The following is a 20,338-nucleotide window of genomic DNA, read 5'->3' as shown; positions in this document are numbered from 1 at the left end:
GGATTAACACGTGCGAATGTCATTGATGAGGCAATAGACCATTTTCACAATCAGCCAAAATTGATAAGAGGGCAATGTCGCGTGACTCGCAGAATTCCAGACCAAGGCTGAACGTGTATCCATTCGTTGTGGAAGTATTGCGTAGTCATTTGGGGACTAATTTAACGCCAAAATACTCAAAACGAAAGACATTTGTCCTAACTTATTACCAAAAACAAAATACTGTAATTACAGGTGCCGGTCAACTCGTACCCAATTCAACTCGCACGGTAGTAAACTCGCACATTTTTTGGTCAACTGGCACGGCATTTCTGGTCAACTCGCACTTTTTGAAGTCAACTCGCACCCCCCAAAAATATATACAGAAAAAGATGAAGGATGAAATAATGATCATTGGTTATAAGTAGATTATAAGTATTAATAATATAAATGATGTCCTTTTTTAATAATCTGAATATACGGTTGTCACATTTAATGGCTCTTTTACACTTGTGGTCGCTGTTTTTCACGGGTTAAATAAATGTGTGTAAGAGGTGTGAAGGTTCATATATACAACAAGAGTGCCAAACTGTCACAAGATACGCCCGTTCGAAGGTTTTGGACACCATGCTCAATGCTTGAAAGTGTCCTCAAGACCTAGTTATTGACCCGGCATGACCCATATTTGAACTTGACCTAGATATCACTTAGATGTAACATCTGACTAAATTTGGTGAAGATCAGATGAAAACTACTTCAATTAAAGAGCGGACAACATGCTTAATGCTTGAAATGCACTATGTGACCTCGTTTTTGACCCGGCATGACCCATGTTCGAACTTGACCTACATATCATCTAGACACAACTTCTGACCAAATTAGGTGAAGATCAGATGAAAACTTCTTCAATTAGAGAGCGGACACCATGCTAAATGCTTGAAATGCACTAAGTAACCTCGTGACCTAGTTTTTGACCCGGCATGACCCATATTTGAACTTGACCTACATATCATCTAGACACAACTTCTGACCAAATTTGGTGAAGATCGGATGAATACAATTCGAATTAGAGTCCGGACAAAGTGGCGCCGTTGAAAATGCACTAATTGACCCTATGACCTAGTTTTTGACCCGGCATGACCCATATTCGAACTTGGCCTATATATCAACTAGATGCAACTGCTGACCAAGTTTGGTGAAGATCGGATGAATACAATTTGAAATAGAGTCCGGACAAAGTGGCCCCTTTGAAAATGCACTTATTGACCCTATGACCTAGTTTTTGACCCGGCATGACCCATATTCGAACTTGGCCTATATATCAACTAGATGCAACTGCTGACCAAGTTTGGTGAAGATCGGATGAATACAATTTGAAATAGAGTCCGGACAAAGTGGCCCCTTTGAAAATGCACTTATTGACCCTATGACCTAGTTTTTGACCCGGCATGACCCATATTCGAACTTGGCCTAGATATCAACTAGATGCAACTGCTGACCAAGTTTGGTGAAGATCGGATGAATACAATTTGAATTAGAGTCCGGACAAAGTGATGCCTTCCGCCCGCCGCCCGCCGCCCGCCCGCCCGCCCGCCGCCAAGGGGTTTCACATAATACGTCCCGTATTTTATACGGGCGTATAAAAATCAATAATTAAAATGGGAAAACATTAATCAATTAAACTTAATTGGTATGATAATTAATCAGTGATACTTTAATTATTGGTCACCACACGGATAATGTTGTAAAGCATGTTGTATACCGCCCGCAATTCAATCAAAGTTATTTTAGCTGGTAACTAAACAGTTTTACTTTTAAAATCAAAGTCCAGGTGTAAGTTAAATTAAAGAAAATTAAAACAACAATTAGGCGATGTTTGTTGCATGCGGCAAAATAGATCAAAGTTTCTTAGTTATGTATACATGTATAAATCGACTAAATTAAGAATAGGTTATCTTTATCAACATATATGTGCTACGGACTACATGCGTATAGTGAATTCATGCATTTTTATCATGCGAAACCACTAAGTACTTTTAACCAATAGCGGAATATATGTAATTTGCAATTATGAATAGCGGGTATAATCATCAGCTGGCTATGATTTGGAGATTTGGTTAGTTGTAAGAGTTTTCAAATAGGTTGAAATGTTCGCGTGTTCATTTATAGGTCTATTTTCGCGTTCATGTTTTTTGTTTTTTAGTTATGTGTATTCTAATTTCTATTAAATTTATATAAGCTTATATTTTTTACTTTTTTAATAAGATATGAAAGGTTTATAAATTTCCATACGTTACTATGTTAATTGTTAGGTTGGGAATGTAATAATAAAACATCTGTCACCTAATCAGTCAACAAAGTAACAATACCTGAAAACACCTGTCCATTTCCTATTTCTCACCACCAAAATTACAATAAACAGCTAATCTGTCAGTCATTCAGAGCTGATGAGGGTACTGATTATCGAGGGTTAGATAAGGCTATTACTGAGAGGGGTTGCCTAGAGATAAGGCTGCAGTATGGAATACTTAATCAATATTTTATTTTTTCATGCTATACAATTTACAGGGCAACAGATAAGGATTGTTTTATCGTTTTTATGATTTTTATTTTACAGAAAACGAAATGAAACTAGGGCTGTTTGTAAAACATGCATGCCCCCCATATGGGCTGTCCGTTGTAGTGGCAGCCATCGTGTGAATACGTTTTTTTGTCACTGTGACCTTGACCTTTGACCTAGTGACCTGAAAATCAATAGGGGTCATCTGCGAGTCACGATCAATGTACCTATGAAGTGTCATGATCCTAGGCAAAAGCGTTCTTGAGTTATCATCCGAAAATCATTTTACTATTTCGGGTCTCCGTGACCTTGACCTTTGACCTTGTGACCTCAAAATCAATAGGGGTCATCTGCGAGTCATGATCAATCTACCTGTGAAGTTTCATGATCCTAGGCATAAGCGTTCTTGAGTTATCATCCGAAAACTATTTTACTATTTCGGGTCACCGTGACCTTGACCTTTGACCTAGTGACCTCAAAATCAATAGGGTCATCTGCGAGTCATGATCAATCTACCCATGAAGTTTCATGATCCTAGGCGTATGCATTCTTGAGTTATCATCCAGAAACCATTTGACTATTTCGGGTCACCGTTACCTTGACCTTTGACCGAGTGACCTCAAAATCAATAGGGGTCATCTGCGAGTCATGATCAATCTACCCATGAAGTTTCATGATCCTAACCGTATGCATTCTTGAGTTATCATTCAAAAACCATTTTACTATTTCGGGTCACCGTGATCTTGACCTAGTGACCTCAAAATCAATAGGGGTCATCTGCAAGTCATGATCAATGTACCTATGAAGTTTCATGATCCTAGGCCCAAGCGTTCTTGAGTTATCGTCTGACAACCACCTGGTGGACGGACCGACCGACAGACCGACATGAGCAAAGCAATATACCCCCTCTTCCTCGAAGGGGCGCATAATAAAAAATCGATCGTACAATAAACGATAACGAAATTGGAAAACAAATTGCAATCGATTCTTTGTTGTTTTATTTTACGGATTCCCGTCATACTGTGTTTGATTTTAATTAGTATATTGTAACCTTTAGTGCGGTCGTAATATTAGTGACAAGTTTATAATGAACACCGGTTCAGAATGGTGTCTACATACAAAATTCTTCCTTCGAAAAAAGAATGCGAACATGTCGACATCTTGTTCTAAACGCGGACGTGCTAAGAAAATGCCATTAGCGGCGTGCACGTCTAATATGTTTCAATTTGTAACGCGAAACAAACCGTTGGGTAAAGACGTTGTAAAGAGTGCTTTAAAGCTAAAAGGTGTGCTCTGAGACTGAAACACAGGAATGTTAAAAAACAGAACTTATTATCATACATGCTTTGTCAATAGACAATTAAATGAATGTATTCATATAAACAAGCAAACATTGACAATATGAATACATAATGACTTTAGTTATTTATTGCAATAAGAATTGCTACAAATTGTCACCACCAAAAATTAAAAGCTCATCTCATCCAGAAATAAAGGTAAGTTTTTTATCAACTGTAAAAAACTTTTTGACAAATTTATTTCAGGGAAAAAACTAATTGTTTCAAAAAAGCTTGCAGTGAAAACTAATTGACATGAAATCTTATCTGTTTCCCTGAATTTAGTATTTAATTAACGGAATGAAATAAATATTAGCATAAACGTATATAGATGTATGTCTACTTATTTACATATTGTAAAGCTTGATACTGTGTGTGATTATGAAATAAATATTAAAACAAGGGCTGTTTGTAAAACATGCATGCCCCCCATATGGGCTCTCCGTTGTAGTGACAGCCATTGTGTGAATATGTTTTTTGTCACTGTGACCTTGACCTTTGACCTAGTGACCTGAAAATCAATAGGGGTCATCTGCCAGTCATGATCAATGTACCTATGAAGTTTCATGATCCTAGCCATAAGCGTTATTGAGTTATCATCCGGACACCATTTTACTATTTCGGGTCACCGTGACATTGACCTTTGACCTAGTGACCTGAAAATCAATAGGGGTCATCTGCGAGTCATGATCAATCTACCTATCAAGTTTCATGATCCTAGGAATAAGAGTTCTTCAGTTATCATCCGGAAACCATTTTACTATTTCTGGTCATCGTGACCTTGACCTTTGACCTAGTGACCTGAAAATCAATAGGGGTCATCTGCGAGTCATGATCAATCTACCTATCAAGTTTCATGATCCTAGGCCTAAGCGTTCTTGAGTTATCATACGGAAACCATTTTACTATTTCGGGTCACCGTGACCTTGACCTTTGACCTAGTGACCTCAAAATCATTAGGGGTCATCTGCGAGTCATGATCAATGTACCTATGAAGTTTCATGATCCTAGGCCCAAGCGTTCTTGAGTTATCGTCTGACAACCACCTGGTGGACGGACCGACAGACCGACCGACAGACTGACATGAGCAAAGCAATATACCCCCTCTTCTTCGAAGGGGAGCATAATAAAAGTGTATAGATGTAGGTCTCCTAGTGTACATATTGTAAAGCTTTGATAATGTGTGTAAATATTGAAATACATATTAAAATAAAAGAATATAGACCCCATCCCTTGCAGTTGTCTACAGGGTTTTCCCCAGGCCATTTAAGCGCCCCCACAATTTCGAAATCAGAGTCCACGGGGCGCTTGAAATTTTCCGACCCGTGTGTTTTTCAGTGAAAGAAAGTGGAGATTGTAAAAAAAAATCAAAGGCTTCTCTATCAGTGTATCAATATTCCCTGTTTTAAAAGAGCACTCGGTACCTACTTTCACAAGTAATCGCCATAAACACCACATGGGGTAATGGATAATCCACTGATAAGAGAATAGCATGACGCGCGTATAGATTATTCTTAGCCACATTACACAGTCATTTAAATGCAGACAAGGATTTATCTGGTCAGTGTTTTTTTATGGCAATTTCGGGGCCGATATTTGGCCCCATTCCCCTCCAAAAATAGTTTGTTTTTTTTCCCCAATTTTTTTGAAAAAGTCCCCTCCAAAAGTAAAAAAAAAAAAAAAAAAAATTTTTTTTTTTTTTTTTTGAAACAACTGCCTCATGATAGATATATCTCAAATTCATGTTATAAACAACTAACAAGGTATATATCTATAATTAATATGATTTTTTATTATTATAAAGAGTTATATTAAATTAGGTTTTCCCAAATCAGTGGACTTCATGAATTTAATTTTTTTCCAAAATGGCCAAGAAAAGGCCTGATGTATCTATATTGTGTAAAAATTTGTTGATAAAAACATTCCAATTTGGCCCATTTTATTGATAAAAAATGCTCACATTTGCCATTTTATTGATTAAAAAAATCCCAATTAGACTCCAATTGGCTTGGAAAACTGATACTGTGCATGATGGCTGAACTGAATGAAACTAATGTTGAACAAATCATTGATATATATTTAAGAAAAAGAACAGAGACATTCAGCTGTGAATGTTTCATTTATACATACATGTGTATTCATATAATAAATATCATTACATATAAAATAATGACTTCTTAATTTTCCCCTTTTCCTAAAAAACGACGCGTTTTTCCCCTTTGGACGGGTCCCGCCACCATTCCCCTATAGGTGAAACAAGAAATATCTTTAAAAAAGATATACGGCGTTGATTGTGGTTGCAGTTAATGAAAGGTAAAGACTTCAATGACTGAGATCAAAGATAGCTAATGTCTTTTTCTGTGCAGTTCTTAGCTGCAGCAAACGCAGTACGGGATGATACGCGGAGTTTTCGCGGCTTATTTTACATTATTACATATTGCTGGTCATAAACGTATAGATACAAAACAGAAAACCAAAAGAAGAATGGAAGTGAAATTAAAACATATGAGTCAACCGGCCACACACGAAGTATCTGTATATATTTTAAATATTTATACGTGCGTTCTTCGAACAAACCTGTTTTAGTGGTTTGTCTGGCGTTGCTATTTGATTCGCTTTTTAACAGTATCGAGAATCATTGCGCTCATGCTTAATTCATTAGTCAATATGATGGCATAATTCTTGTTAAATTAATTAAAAATAATATTTATCATGGTATTGTTGTAAAACACATTAAGAATCTATTATTGACATACCATATGATATCGCTGGATATCTTCATTTAACATCTGTCTGGTCTAAAGAAAATTCCAGTTCACCTAGTTCACGCTATAGCGTCTTTATTATGTAACGATTATTTTCCTGGCTGCGAACTCCGATCAGCACATAGGGTAGAGACGCAGCGATGACCTGTATGTAAACTCTGACATTCACACACAGTGGCCGCAAATTGACCCGATATACCTTGCGAGTTGAAATGCAATGCATTAAAGTGAGTCTTCGCTTCCACTGCTCTCTATACTTTAACATGTTAACATGTTGACAGGAATATGGAAGTTAGTACTAAATATGAGAAAATAGCCTTAAGTGCAAACGTTCTCGCGCTGAAAATCTTCTGAAAATAAAAGGTGGACGCACAAACTGTATTGATGTCGAGATTGAGTGTAAAACTGTTCTATCTATTAAGCCTTTTCATTAGATATAAAATTGTTTCATGCTGAACACGCAGTAAAACAGTGTTACAAAGACGCGGACATGTTTCCAATGTTCTGGTCGTATTCTCAAATCAGCCAATGCAGTCAATGAAGTGTATTCAAGTTTTATTTGAATTCTATTGGACGCTAACAAAGGTCAGGCTAAGGTGAAAAGCTGTCTTAATACAGCTTAAGCCGAAAAAAAACACTGCAGGTAACTTTCCGTCATCAAACTGTGATGTTCATCGTCCAATCGGTTATGCGAATGCTTATGAGGGCGGGGTTAACTATCGACCATTATTTTTTATTGACGTCGGGCACGATGTAAAAGTTACTCGCAGCTTGATTAGCAAGAATTTGTACCAATTACGTGATAAAAAAGTACATTAAAGACGGTTTCGGGCATCATCATCACACCTTTTTACTGTAAACAAGTGTTACCTATGACTCTTGTAATTAATACAAGAAATTAACTGAGAGTAATAATTACTTATAGCGAGTAAGTTGTGCAAATAACTCCCGGTTACAATTATGCGATAACAATTTAATTCCAGTACATGTATATTTCATCATGTCCATTTATAACGTTTTTCTGGCATTTATTCGACACGTAATGCGTTAACAAATTTTCGTTGAATTAATTACGCACACTAGTAAATTTTTTGTCCTTAGAAGACTGATGATGGCAACCAGCCGTAATCCTGGTGAATTTTATGCATAATTCCGTCAAAACATTTATTCGACTAAAGTGTTTAAACAAATTATCTTTAATTCATAACGCAACTGTTAATATTTATTAAAATCTCAAATGGGAATAATTAAATATGTTATCCGAAACCCTTTCCTGTAAGTCGACGTTAACGTGTATTTAATCCGAAACACACTTCCGAATGTAAAATGTTACCGCAACGTTAAAATATTCTTGCTTCAAATTAGTAGTGCAAGTTTATTTTTGTGTCGAATCTTTTTCTCAATTAAAAAGAGCGCGAAAATTATGCAGCATGTACAACGCATGAACAATCGCACAACATGTCAGAGGATTGACGCATGTTCAGAGGCAATATTTTATCAAATCTATAAATAGTCACTTAAAATTAATTTGATATTATAGAAAAATGGCAAGGTTTGTTCAAAAGAAATAATTGAGAGCTTTTATCGTAAATATTTACCAGAAAGTGATTTATAAAAACGGAATAAACGGGATTTTTGGATAATAAATAGAATCTTGAATAGTAGTAAGTATGCAGTAAGAGTCGGGTTGAAACGGATGTATTGGAGAATCGTTCGAGTCAGGATTTTACTGTCAATACAGGAAAGTTTTAAAACAATTAAACAATATAAAGAAGTACATATATTTTTAAATGACAGGAGGATTTTTTTAAGAGTCATAGCGCACCAAATGACGTCTTTCGACGCTGTTTTTCTTTGAGTTAAAACGCACCACAGAACGTTAATTGACACGTTAAATATAAAAAAAATCAACGTCGGAAGGGAACACCCCTCCCGAACCACCCCTATCTGCAGCCCCAGTGCGCCTGACAAAAATCTTGTGGAAAGCACTGGTTGTCTATCCGTATGGTCGTTCGTTAGTGGGAGACAGTGGACTGAGAAAGACGTTTAAGAGTGTTGAGTGCTTGAGGCTGTCTGTATTAGACCTTGTTGACTAAAGAGATGGGTGAAAGTGTGTTATGCGTTAGGGAAGGTTGCGTTTTAAAAAATTGTTCTGTATGTGAGTGTGATCTTTGTCAGTGTTGTTGAGGTGCTTTGCAAAATGCGGATGTGTTGGTGTGATAGGTGTTTTGGAGAGATTTTTCATTCGATTATTGTCACTGATTAAAATGTAATGATAATCAGACAAGAATAACAAGCAAATATTATATATAGATTTCTGGGGAAATGCCAGCAGTGTTTTTTCACCTGTAGGGGAATGGTGACGGGGCCCGTCCACAGGGGAAAAACGTGTCGTTTTTTAGGAAAAGGGGAAAATAAAAATTTACTCTTTTATACGTAATGATATTTATTATATGAATACACATGTATGCATGAAAGTAATATTCACAGCTGAATGTCTTTGTCCTTTTTCTTAAATATATATCAATGATTTTTTCAACATTATAGTTTCAGACAGTGCAGCCTTCATGTCTTAGGGTTTCTAGCCATTTTGAGTCTGATTGGGATTTTTTAAATTGATAAAATGGAAAATTTGAGCATTTTTTATCAATAAAATGGACTAAATTGGAATGTTTTTATCAACGAATATTGACACAATATAGATACATCAGGCCTTTCCCTGGCCATTTTGGGAAAAAAATGCAATTCAAGTTAAATGAACTGATTTGAGAAAAACTAACTTAGTATAACTCTATAATAATTCAAAATCATATTAATAATAGTTATATACTTTATTAGTTGTTTATGAAATAAATTTGAGATATATCAGAGCTCAACATTAACCAAAAAACCAACCAGTACTTCCAAAATCTACTTGCATTGAAGGTAAAGCAACTTGCCCAAACATGAAATATCACATCAACTGTTAACCTCATATTGTTTAATAAACCAAAATGATACACCACAAAACCTTTTTTATTTTTGAACATTTAACAAAATGATTACAGCAGTTAAAGTCTAAATTAAATGCTCTTTGTTCTTTTTTGCACTTTTCCGGACGGACAACTAAATTATAAAATAACTTGCCCAGACCAAACATTTACTTGCCAGGGGGAAATAGGAAAACCATTAATGTTGAGCCCTGTATATTTATCATAAGACAGTTATTTAAAAAAAATATATATATTTTTTTTTTACTTTTGGAGGGGATTTTTTCTACAAAATGGGGGAAAAATATAATAAATTATACTCTTTTTTGAGGGGAATGGGGCCGAATATCGGCCCCGAAATTGCCATAAAAAAAACACTAGCCAGTATATATATATATATATATATATATGTCTATATATATATATATATATATATATATATATATAGAGAGAGAGAGAGAGAGAGAGAGAGAGAGAGAGAGAGAGAGAGATAGATATACTGGCATTTCCCCAGGAATTTGGTCAGGCACTGCGGCAGGCGTGGAATTCTTTATATACTTTCTAAATGTTATAAATCAAAATCCACACTTTCTTTTAATATTAATGTATTTGTCCTCAGTTCATTTCATTCAAGTCATATATTATAATATTAAATAACAACCAAAATAAACAGAAAGCAAAAAGATATTGAAAAACATTCTGTGACCAATGGAAAATCCAACTACTGGTTGTTTATTATATTGTATTCTGTCATGCACAAAGACTAAAGAAAAATGTGTTGGAGCTATATAGCCAATTTCGTAAATATGAAAGAAACTATATATCTATTGGTTCTGAATACATAAATTATTGGTACTGTTAAGTTATAGTCGCCGTTAAGAAATAATGTGAACACATTTTAAAGTCTCTATAACGCTAAAAATCAACGAAAATTTCGTTAAGTATTTCGTAAATTAAAGTTAACACCTTAACAATCAGTGTTCCTTATAGCAATATTCCAAAATTTCAACGCTAGATGTGGTATGATTACAAAGATTTTTGTAGATACAAAATACTCGTGTTTATTTATTTGTGGCCACAATTAATTCCCGCGAATATATCTATTCATTCGACACACGAATACCATTTTAGTGTCCATGTGTCGTATGAATAGATATGTGTCGTATGAATAAACATGCAAAACGATAATAATAACGAAAATTTTGTATCTACAAACATCTTTTTTACCAGTCCACATCTGGCGTTGAAATTTCGGCAATTGCCATAAGGAACACTGATTTTTAATTGGTAAAGTTTATTTTACGAACAATTGTATGAAATGTTTTTTTGATTTTGAGTAGGAATGTTTCTTTAAATGGTCGGGAGTAATCAAATAAGACGTTTGATTCCAATTAATTGTATTGATAACTTAAATTACACACAACCGCAACACACATCAGTTACGGTTTATTTTTGAAGCAAGTTCTTTATACTTTTTTATTTTCTGCAATAGTCGTTATAAATTAAAATATTTAAAAGATCAGGGGGTTTTCAGCACTGTCTGCGCCTCCGGGAAACGGAGGCATTCCCAAAGCAAACGGACACGTTCCCAATCGAATTTTGATTGCATTTTTCCCAATTCCAAAAAATAAAATTTTTCAAAATCGTAAAAAGTAAACATAATTTATATCGAAAGAGTGACTTCCCTTCATTCGTGACGTTATAAAGCCTTTAGTGACACAGATATTTTGGTTTATTTGCTGGATGCATTTACTCTCAGCGTTGACGTTCGAACTGTTCCGCATTATATATGAGTATATAGAGCCGCACAATACACATTCTAAACCATATCTGCAGACGCTTATTTTCAATCATGGCTTCGCACAATAGTAAATATTACATTAAAAAACCACGAAAAATAGACGGTAAAGGATGTGTAACGATATCATCGATGTTTTCGAAACGCTCAGAATCTTCCCAAATTACTGCCGCGAGTAACCCTGAACAGACAGGCTCGGAAGATACGCAGCAAAATGTATTGTCTTGTGTAGACTCAGTGGAAAGGCCACTACACCAGGGAAGCTTCTGGCAGCATTTGCTGGTGACGAGGCTCTGCAGGCATGCTTCCCCAGAATGTTCCAACTCGTCCAGCTGATGTGCATAATACCAACTAGCACTGCTGTAGTAGAGCGAGGATTCAGCACCATGAACCTGCTGTTCTCCCCATTACGCAGCACATTCACTCAAACCAAACAGCTCCCTCACACTACTTTGGGGGAAGGGGTCCGCAGCCCTTTGGAGAGGGAATTTTCGCTGCGTTTCCCTTTTTGGGGGATTTTTTTACTTACTCTCTCATTATTACATTTGTACATGTTTGCACTATATTCATTGCATTTGTCATAATTTAGTATGTTTGCAAAGATTTAATTGAAAAAGAATTGAGATATAACAAAAGGGGGAAAAAGTATACTTTTCAGGTGGGGGACTGCCGCCGAATTTCAGCTGCAGATTTAATAGATTGAGGGCATTGCTAAACTATGTCAAACTAATGCTTACCTGCATTGAAGGTCTAGACCTGAGTGACAAAACATTGGAGGAGCTTTGTGATGCTTTTAAAAATAGAAAGCAGAGAAAAATGTTGCTGTAACAGTGTTTGGGCAGTGTTTGTTTTGAATGTGTTTATATAAAGAAAATTGTTAAACCACAGACTTATTTAAGCATGATTAATTCAATTTTTTTTCCCCAAAATCAGCCGTTTCACGAAACAAAAATTCCCAAAATGGGCAATTTTGTTGATAAAAAATTCCAAATTTGGTCAGACTCCTTTTCCCAAAGAAGGCAGAAAAAAACCTGAAGATCGCTGTGGCGTAGGGGAAATGGTTGTCCACCTAGCGATCGGGAGGTCACGGGTTCGAACCCACTGGGAGTGTTCCTTTGATCCCAAAAGACACAAAGTACTGGTTCAAGTTCCAGGAAACGGACTCGAGAGCGTTTATTTAAGCCTACAGCTTTCGATGCAATCGAGCTAAAACAAAAAGGTTTAAACTTACTAAAATAAAACGAACACAAAATTTGAGCATATCTTTAATTGCTCTTACTCCACATGTACCGGTAATAATAGATCATTATCGACCATTATCAGGGGACAAACACCATAATTGATCCCCATGAACTACCCGTAAATCGTTCATACGTGTTATCTAAGCCCCTTATGGACACACCGCTGATAAGAGCATGCATGTTTTGATTGAACATTGGCCAAATGCAGACAGCAAGCGCCTGTGAGAATTTCAAGAGCAGGCATTTTAGCCCGCTGGGCTAAAATCGCCTGGGGAAATCATAATTCTTATAATCCATGCATTACACTTTTGTTATTTTCTATTGCGTAAATGGTAGTGCTGCATTAATATACCGGTATATCGGTATATATCGCAATACTTAATCCGCATATTGTATTGCGATACGATTTTCATCATACCAGTACGAAAATTTTACAAAAATTCATTCACATTTCGTCCAGAAAAGCCTTCGAAATAATGATAACAAGGTAAACAAAACAAAGCAGTGTAAATATATTTTTTTTCCGTAAAAATAGCATTCTGAAAGTGTATTATACGGAGTAGCGTTGTTACATCGGAGCATTCGTTCGATGCTTTTGAACAGATTATCGTTGAATTAATTGCACACAGCTGTAAATGTTTCGTTCGATTATGAATTGAGCATTATTTAATTTGTAATCCGAATTTCGGAAATACGCTTCCAAATTTTAATGCTCATGCGACAATAAAATTTTTTAGCGTCAAATAAAAAGTGCTTTATCCTTAATTTGTCTCAATAAAAAGCGCATGAAAATTATACAGACATGTAGAACCTCGCATGGAAAGTATGGGTGTATTTTGTGTTGTAAAAAAACGGGAACATAATGTTAGGTAAATTACGCGTGTTTAGTGGAAAAAAACGCCCCGGTTGGACGTCATTTCATCACATTTTTAAATAGTAACGAATGCCAAAATGTATTTGATACTTAAGAAAATTTGCGAATGTTTGTGTTTCTTGTTATTCTTGAGCACATTTATAGTAAATTTATACCAGAATTTGCTTTAAAACTGGAATATACGGGATTATCGGGTAATTGGCAAGTTATAATTTTGGTACAAGTTAGCAATATATTGCAATACGGGTTTTTGAACTGACAATATATTGCAACATGTTGCTGCTGTAGATGTTGTTGTATTATAATTCCCTTACGGCTGATCTATGGGTCGTCGTTCCTTTTGTTTCTTCCAAAAGTCTGTTGTCTGACTGCTTTTCATATAAAATTAACACAAGTACAGAGCTCCAGATAAAAATTTTGTCAAATTCTTATTTACTCCCTATTTTCAAAAATAATTCTTATTTTACCCCCTATTTATAAAATTAATTTTTAACAATATATTACCAAATAATTTTTTATTCATTGTTTTTGATACATCAACAATTCAACATTTTGGTTTATAGTCTTGGAAAAGCCAGGCTTTCCTTCTCCGGCTATTTTGATTTTTGATGTAAACAGTCACTGACACTCGGCTTAGGTCATAATGGCCTTTTGGTTGCCGTTAAAGTCATACACTGTATCAAAAACTATATTTAACATTTAATTTTAATGACATTTTGAATAGGTATACAGTATATTACTTGTATAATACAATTACGATAAGCGTAATCAAAAAGGTACAATAAACAGTAATGACTCGCCTGCAAAACTAGAAGAACGGAATCGAGACCATTTGGCCTTTCGACCGTTCTTAGGTGTGGCTCTTCCTCACAGCAAACGCTTGAGTGACGTTGACTTAAAGTTGTAGTTTTAATTGAGCGCCTAATTAAAGGAGTCAGAACCGGGATGAAATGTTTACAGTATATAATTTGCTACTGGAAGTTTTACGCACGTTCGAAAATTTCGAAATTCGTGTTTTATTTTTTCAATGCGTAACTTTACGCAAAGATTTTAAATCTAAATCGTTATTTAAGAAATTTAATTTGTTTTTACGCCTTTACGCATGTTATCTGGAGCACTGCATAAGTATTAATTAAAATTTGAACAAATTGTATACAAAATTTCTGTCCATTTAAAACAAATATTTAATATTTGAAAATAAACGTTCTTAAAAACATAAATTGTATATTCGGAGAAAAGCATAGGTAAACAGTTTATTGGTGCATGTTGTTGTAAACACACCGCATGCGTTCCTTCAGGGCTTTTTTTCCTTCTTTGGGACCCGCCAAAAATCGGCCCTTTCCCCTCAGATTTAAATTTTCCCCCAGACTTCTTTTTTTTTCCCCTAAAAAAAAAAAAAATTTTTTTTTTTTTTTTTTTTAACTTTAAATACATAAGTTAACCTGATCCAGTGTAGAAAATATAACATATTGCATAATTAAATTATCTGTTGCCTTAATTTTGTTTTAAAAACAGCAAAATATGTTGAATTGATTATTTAAGACTTTCCTTATTTTCCCCAAAATCCGGCGTTTCGCTCGATTTTTTCCCCCAAAATCCAGCATTTTGCGCGATTTTTTTCCCCTCAAAAAAGGCCAGGCCCTTTCCCCAAAATCAGATAAAAACCCCTGGTTCCTTTAAACTTTCTTTTGGCTAATAAAAAATGTTCCATGTGCAAACAAGTTCGACATCTGCATTTACGGTTGATGTGTTTGAAACTTTGATCAAAATCTTTCTTCTGCGAGCACACCATATCATGTAAGTTATCTTAATTTGCTCATTATAGATATATTGACGATCTATTTGTGTCAATTTATGCCAGAAAATAGTTTATGTTGCTAATGTTATCAATAAATCAGCACCTGGAATCCAGGCAGTAAAATTTCTATGGTAAATCGTCTTACCAGTTGCAACTCCAAGCGACCTGGAGGGTCAATATAGCTGGAAGTTGTATTATTGCAACTAGTATGAAAGGGAACACTACTATCGAATATAATAGGCTTAAATTTTATTATACAGGAAGATGAAACCAGTGATATAAAATTCCATTTACAAAAAATTCCCTCTTTTAAAGGCTGTGGACCCCTTCGCCCAAAGTAGTGTGAGGGCGCTGCCGGTAGCCTTAGTCTCATTTATAAGACGCGCAAAGAATTTAGAGATACTTTTTATATGGGCTAAATTCTTTGGAACGTCTCATCGTTGAAGGACCTTTTTTGTGGTGGAAACCAGAAAGTTTAAATTTTCATCAATTTGCGTAAAATTGCAAAATAACATTACCAACTCATTCAGTTTTAATTCAGAAGTTCATTTTTACATCAAATATCGTCGATTCGAAGTAAGAAAGGCATAAATTCTTCAGTTAAACTTCTGCTTAAATCGCAAAACAATCACTGACCTGTAGCCATGTCATGTAACTGATTTAAATATGAACCAATCAGAAGAAGGCATTACGGTGTAACGTGTACGCGTAATTTTATTTAACATGAGCTTTTTACACCGACTTTTACGTAACTAGATCTAGTATGCTAAACTTTGTCGATTTAATAAGCATATGTTCAAAACAGATATGGTGCAGTTTCTATTCACTGTTCTAAGTTTCAGGAAGTGTTTATGCATGTCTTTTTCGCACCTCTGTCTGTGTTGTGTTATGTACTTACATTCTACGTTACAAAGGACGGTATACTGTACGATCTGTATCAATATTATTTATGTACAGTATAAAAATAAAAGATGTAATTTATTTCAGAACTTTTTAATTGTCAATTTAGAAAAAAAAACAATGCTAAATTAATCCAGAAAAGTATAACATCGGTTTACTATGTAACGCGCTGCACCGCAACAGACGAACGCAAACTGTATTTTACGCTGTTTATTCTTCCACTTTAAACCAGATGCTTTACATCGAGGTCGTGTTATCGATTTATATCTACACAGCGAGCGAATCGAGAGATATTGAAAAATTGAATAGTGGTTGGATTTAAATTGCTCAGGCGTGCAAAATTCAAAGTGTCATTACATAATTTTAACGGAACATTATCGAGAAATGAATTATCTACACAGGTATGTAAATATTATTGCAATCCGTTGTTATTAAGTGTCTTATATCGGGGCTTGTATGTTGCGCACAAAATCCTTGCGCAACAATATAGACAAAGAACAAAAAATTCCCACCACATAATTGGTCTTTCACCCTTTGTACGCTCCAAATATTCCCCATATAAAAAGTAGCTTAATATTTAAGAGCGTCACAAATTTGGACTACCGGTAGCCTATTAGGCTAAAGTGAGCTAACTACGAAGTGTAACCTTGAATTACCATAAACAGAATTGCATTCCTATACATATCAAATGAGCCAAGCCACCTTCTTTAACAGTTTTCAACCATGGAAATGGCACTTTAACGCGTCGTTTTAGTCAAAGGTGGCTAGTTACCATTGTGTATAAAGTTAAAACCGTTCTCCACCCACCATTTCGAAAAGTGTTTATTTGAGTGTCACGGCAAAAACAATGAGTGAGAGCTTAAATGGATGAGTTTCAATTGACTAAAGAATGTTTATGAAATTGCGTTCTATACATACTTGTCTTTGAAGCAAGCGTCGAAAGCATTTTCGACAAATTATTCCAACCGGCAAGGTCAGTATTTTCGGCCGGAACCCGGATATGCTACCGCAAAGCGTTTTTACGACTACAATATGGGTTAAACTACACTAATAAATATCAATTTACTGATCGCTAAATTCCACACATTTCGTTGAGTAGAGGTAGTTAATTCTCGCCGTCTCGGATAAGTATTTTGCGCTCTTCAAAATGAGGTTTACATCCAAAATGCATTAAAATCATGAATACTGTAAATAACCAGAGACGTTTTTTGTCAACAACGAGGAAATATGATCATACTATCCTTAATGTATTCCAGTAATTTAGGCATTCAAATAATAACAATGATTTCGGTATAGACATACCGGTGCTTCTTATAACCTAGATTCAATATGTATTTATTTCATAAAGAGATGAAAACAATCATCGTTGATATGACTACAAGCATCTTTTATATTTAGGTGGAAACCATTACCGTCATGTAACAGGGTATTCATTCTGACACTTATCCTTCAATATTACTAACCCATGCACTAATGTGAGCGAGTATCAGTGTGGGTGCTAATTGGTGAGTGAATGATTCACTAACACTGCATGTTTTTATGTGAGATGTTTTTACTATAGAGTTTTAATGGTTTTATACCCTAGTTTATGATATTCCATCATAAAGTCTCGTAAGAGATAGATGTTGGTATTTTCCATTTGTCAGCAAATTTTTATTTTAAAACTTAAGACCTCAGGACGCTGGTGAGTTTATTTTTATTGTTAATGGTATTACATTGCATTGTATTGTATAGCTTATTGTTATATAAATGTATTTGATTATTATGTATTTCATTGCAATGTTAAATTATTGCAATTTGAATAAGTTATTCATAATTGTTTTTGTACAAATTTTCATGCCATCATTTTCAATATTATAGACATCTATAAAATAAAGAATATAAATGACAACCCACTTGTGTTCTATATACACAACCCTCTTGTGTTCTATATACACAACCCGGCTACAGTCGTTATGACTTTTTCTATATTTATATATCCAGCAACGACCAAACGCACGCTATTGAGAGCTAAAAAAATACGCAGTTGTAAGCAAATGTCTGTCATAACTCCTTACGTGAAGCGGACTACTAGTCGAGATGTCCACGAATTACCTTCGCAAGGCGTGCACCAGAGTGTACGATATATTTACCAGTCTATCAATAACGGACATTGTCTCGAATGGTAGCTGCCATCGTGATCGACCTCACAAACCCATTCCGCTCATCTCCATATCTGATATGGCAGGCTAACGGGAAGTAAACCTGAGTATCCAACGTGGAGTCGCCACCAGTTTTATATAGGCAACATTTTGAACAGTGAATAACAATAGGAATAGTTTTCGGTTGTTCGCTTGCTAACAACTAAGGTTAATACCACGCGTTTCGAGCCGATTTCTTAACTACGATAAACCTGATAACTGCCGCATGTACCGCATCCGGGCCGAGAAAGAGTTGTATAATTTATGCCAAAGGTTTGAGTTCTTCAAATATATTCATTCACAAATGGAAACATAATGTGAATATCGTGTTAAATGAAATATTTTTGAACGGAGCGTATATAGAAAAGAATCAATAAACAATATTAGAAATATACTTGTCGCGGAAGAATGTTTATGAATGATTAAAATAGTCCACTATCTGCTGCGTCTTAATCACGTGGTATTTTCGCTCAGCACTGGTCATTCATAACATTTCGACCTGTGCGTTGAGACACACTCTTTATAATTTCGAATGAGTTGTGTTCATTTCAAACTTGCGATTTAAAAAGCAATAACATAATTTTGAAAAATGAGTTACGTCTAAGATTATGCAATAGCGAACAACTTCAGTGCCTTCAGCGCTTTGATTTAACGATATACAAGATTGTTAGAAGCAAGTTGACACGATACTAGTATTTTGGCTACGTATAGATTCGAAGATTAAAAAATAAACGCATGGGCCTATATGATGTCCCATAAAAGTCAGCACAGTGCCCATGCGATGAGCGAATATGCAACTGAAGCTCTTTCTGATGTCTGATTTGAAAATAATCTTCATTCGTTCGAGGAAACCAATCTGACTGTCAAGCCATTTTTCAACGCTTTTGTGGTAATGAGTACAATACGCGCATCGCATGTTAACCTTACAATTAATACATGTGTGGCAATATGGATATGTGATATTAAAATAATCCGATAAGGCGATATGTATCCTCTTTTTCGGACAAATAGGAACGTGAACTTGCCGCACGATCATCATATGCTGCCTCCGTACTCTTCTCGTGGAGAACACGGTAGAGCGGTTTACGGGCCCTGTAGACGCATCTTAGTCCATCTGAGACTTTGAACTGCAACCGATTGCATTTTAAGCTTCTGAGCGTCCAAGCAACCGTTTGTTTAATATATGTGATGAAGGTGTTTATCTCCGATTACGTGAACACAAACATAAGGGCTGGTGAATAGAGTTTTGTCAATTAAAGCCTAGGTCGCTAACCAACTATACCGATCGCCGTCAACTATCTGAGCGGCGAGCAAACGGATGTTTTCAAGATTGTTGCCTCAACGCTAAAATTCGTCAACGACTGGTTTGCGAAAACAAGTTGTTGAAAATATTTTTTGAATAATATCGATATTTCAAATTGCGTTATGTCTTAAAAACGGAGGTAGGCGAAAATGGGTCAATCGTTCTCATTTTGTGCACTTTACATAATAAGAAAGATTGTGCGGTGGAGAGGGTTTCATATTAGGCAAAGTTCGATAGCTTACACTAAAAACTTTTGCTTACAGAGGGGCAATTGAGTCTGTTTCCTCGGATCAACAAATACTTGACGATTGTTACAAATATCGCCAAGTGGGGTTCGAATACGAGACATCCCTATTACAAGTTGACATCATATCCATCGACGCCATTGTGACTTCAACATGTTAATGTTGAATGATTTCTACTCTTTCAAAAAAATGGACATGCAGCTAGTCTTCTGTCCAGTTCCAGAATGATTGTAAAATGGTTTGGATTTATATGTTATTTGGTGACGAAGTCTTGAAGAAAATTGGGTAAACAGGGGTATGCTTTCATTTGAAAATTGTCACAGATCAGTCTGATATACTAAGTAATTGCCTCCTCAATAAAAGCCAACACAAATATTTTCAGGACACGT

At 35.5% G+C, this 20,338-nt stretch overlaps 1 protein-coding gene across 1 annotated transcript in view; it reads right to left on the bottom strand.

The window, feature by feature from the left end:
- Window positions 1–17,277, bottom strand: part of LOC127850025 (ATP synthase subunit b, mitochondrial-like) — a 51,019-nt gene extending 33,742 nt beyond the window's left edge. Inside the window, exon 1 of the mRNA XM_052382765.1 lies at window positions 17,140–17,277. Coding sequence (XP_052238725.1) covers window positions 17,140–17,167 — 28 coding nt within the window. The 5' untranslated portion in view covers window positions 17,168–17,277. The remainder of the gene's footprint in view (window positions 1–17,139) is intronic.
- Between the last annotated feature and the right edge of the window lie 3,061 nt (window positions 17,278–20,338).

The sequence above is a fragment of the Dreissena polymorpha genome, chromosome 11, assembly GCF_020536995.1.
Source record: "Dreissena polymorpha isolate Duluth1 chromosome 11, UMN_Dpol_1.0, whole genome shotgun sequence".
Lineage (NCBI taxonomy): Eukaryota > Metazoa > Mollusca > Bivalvia > Myida > Dreissenidae > Dreissena > Dreissena polymorpha.
This window is presented reverse-complemented; position numbering and strand designations above follow the sequence as displayed.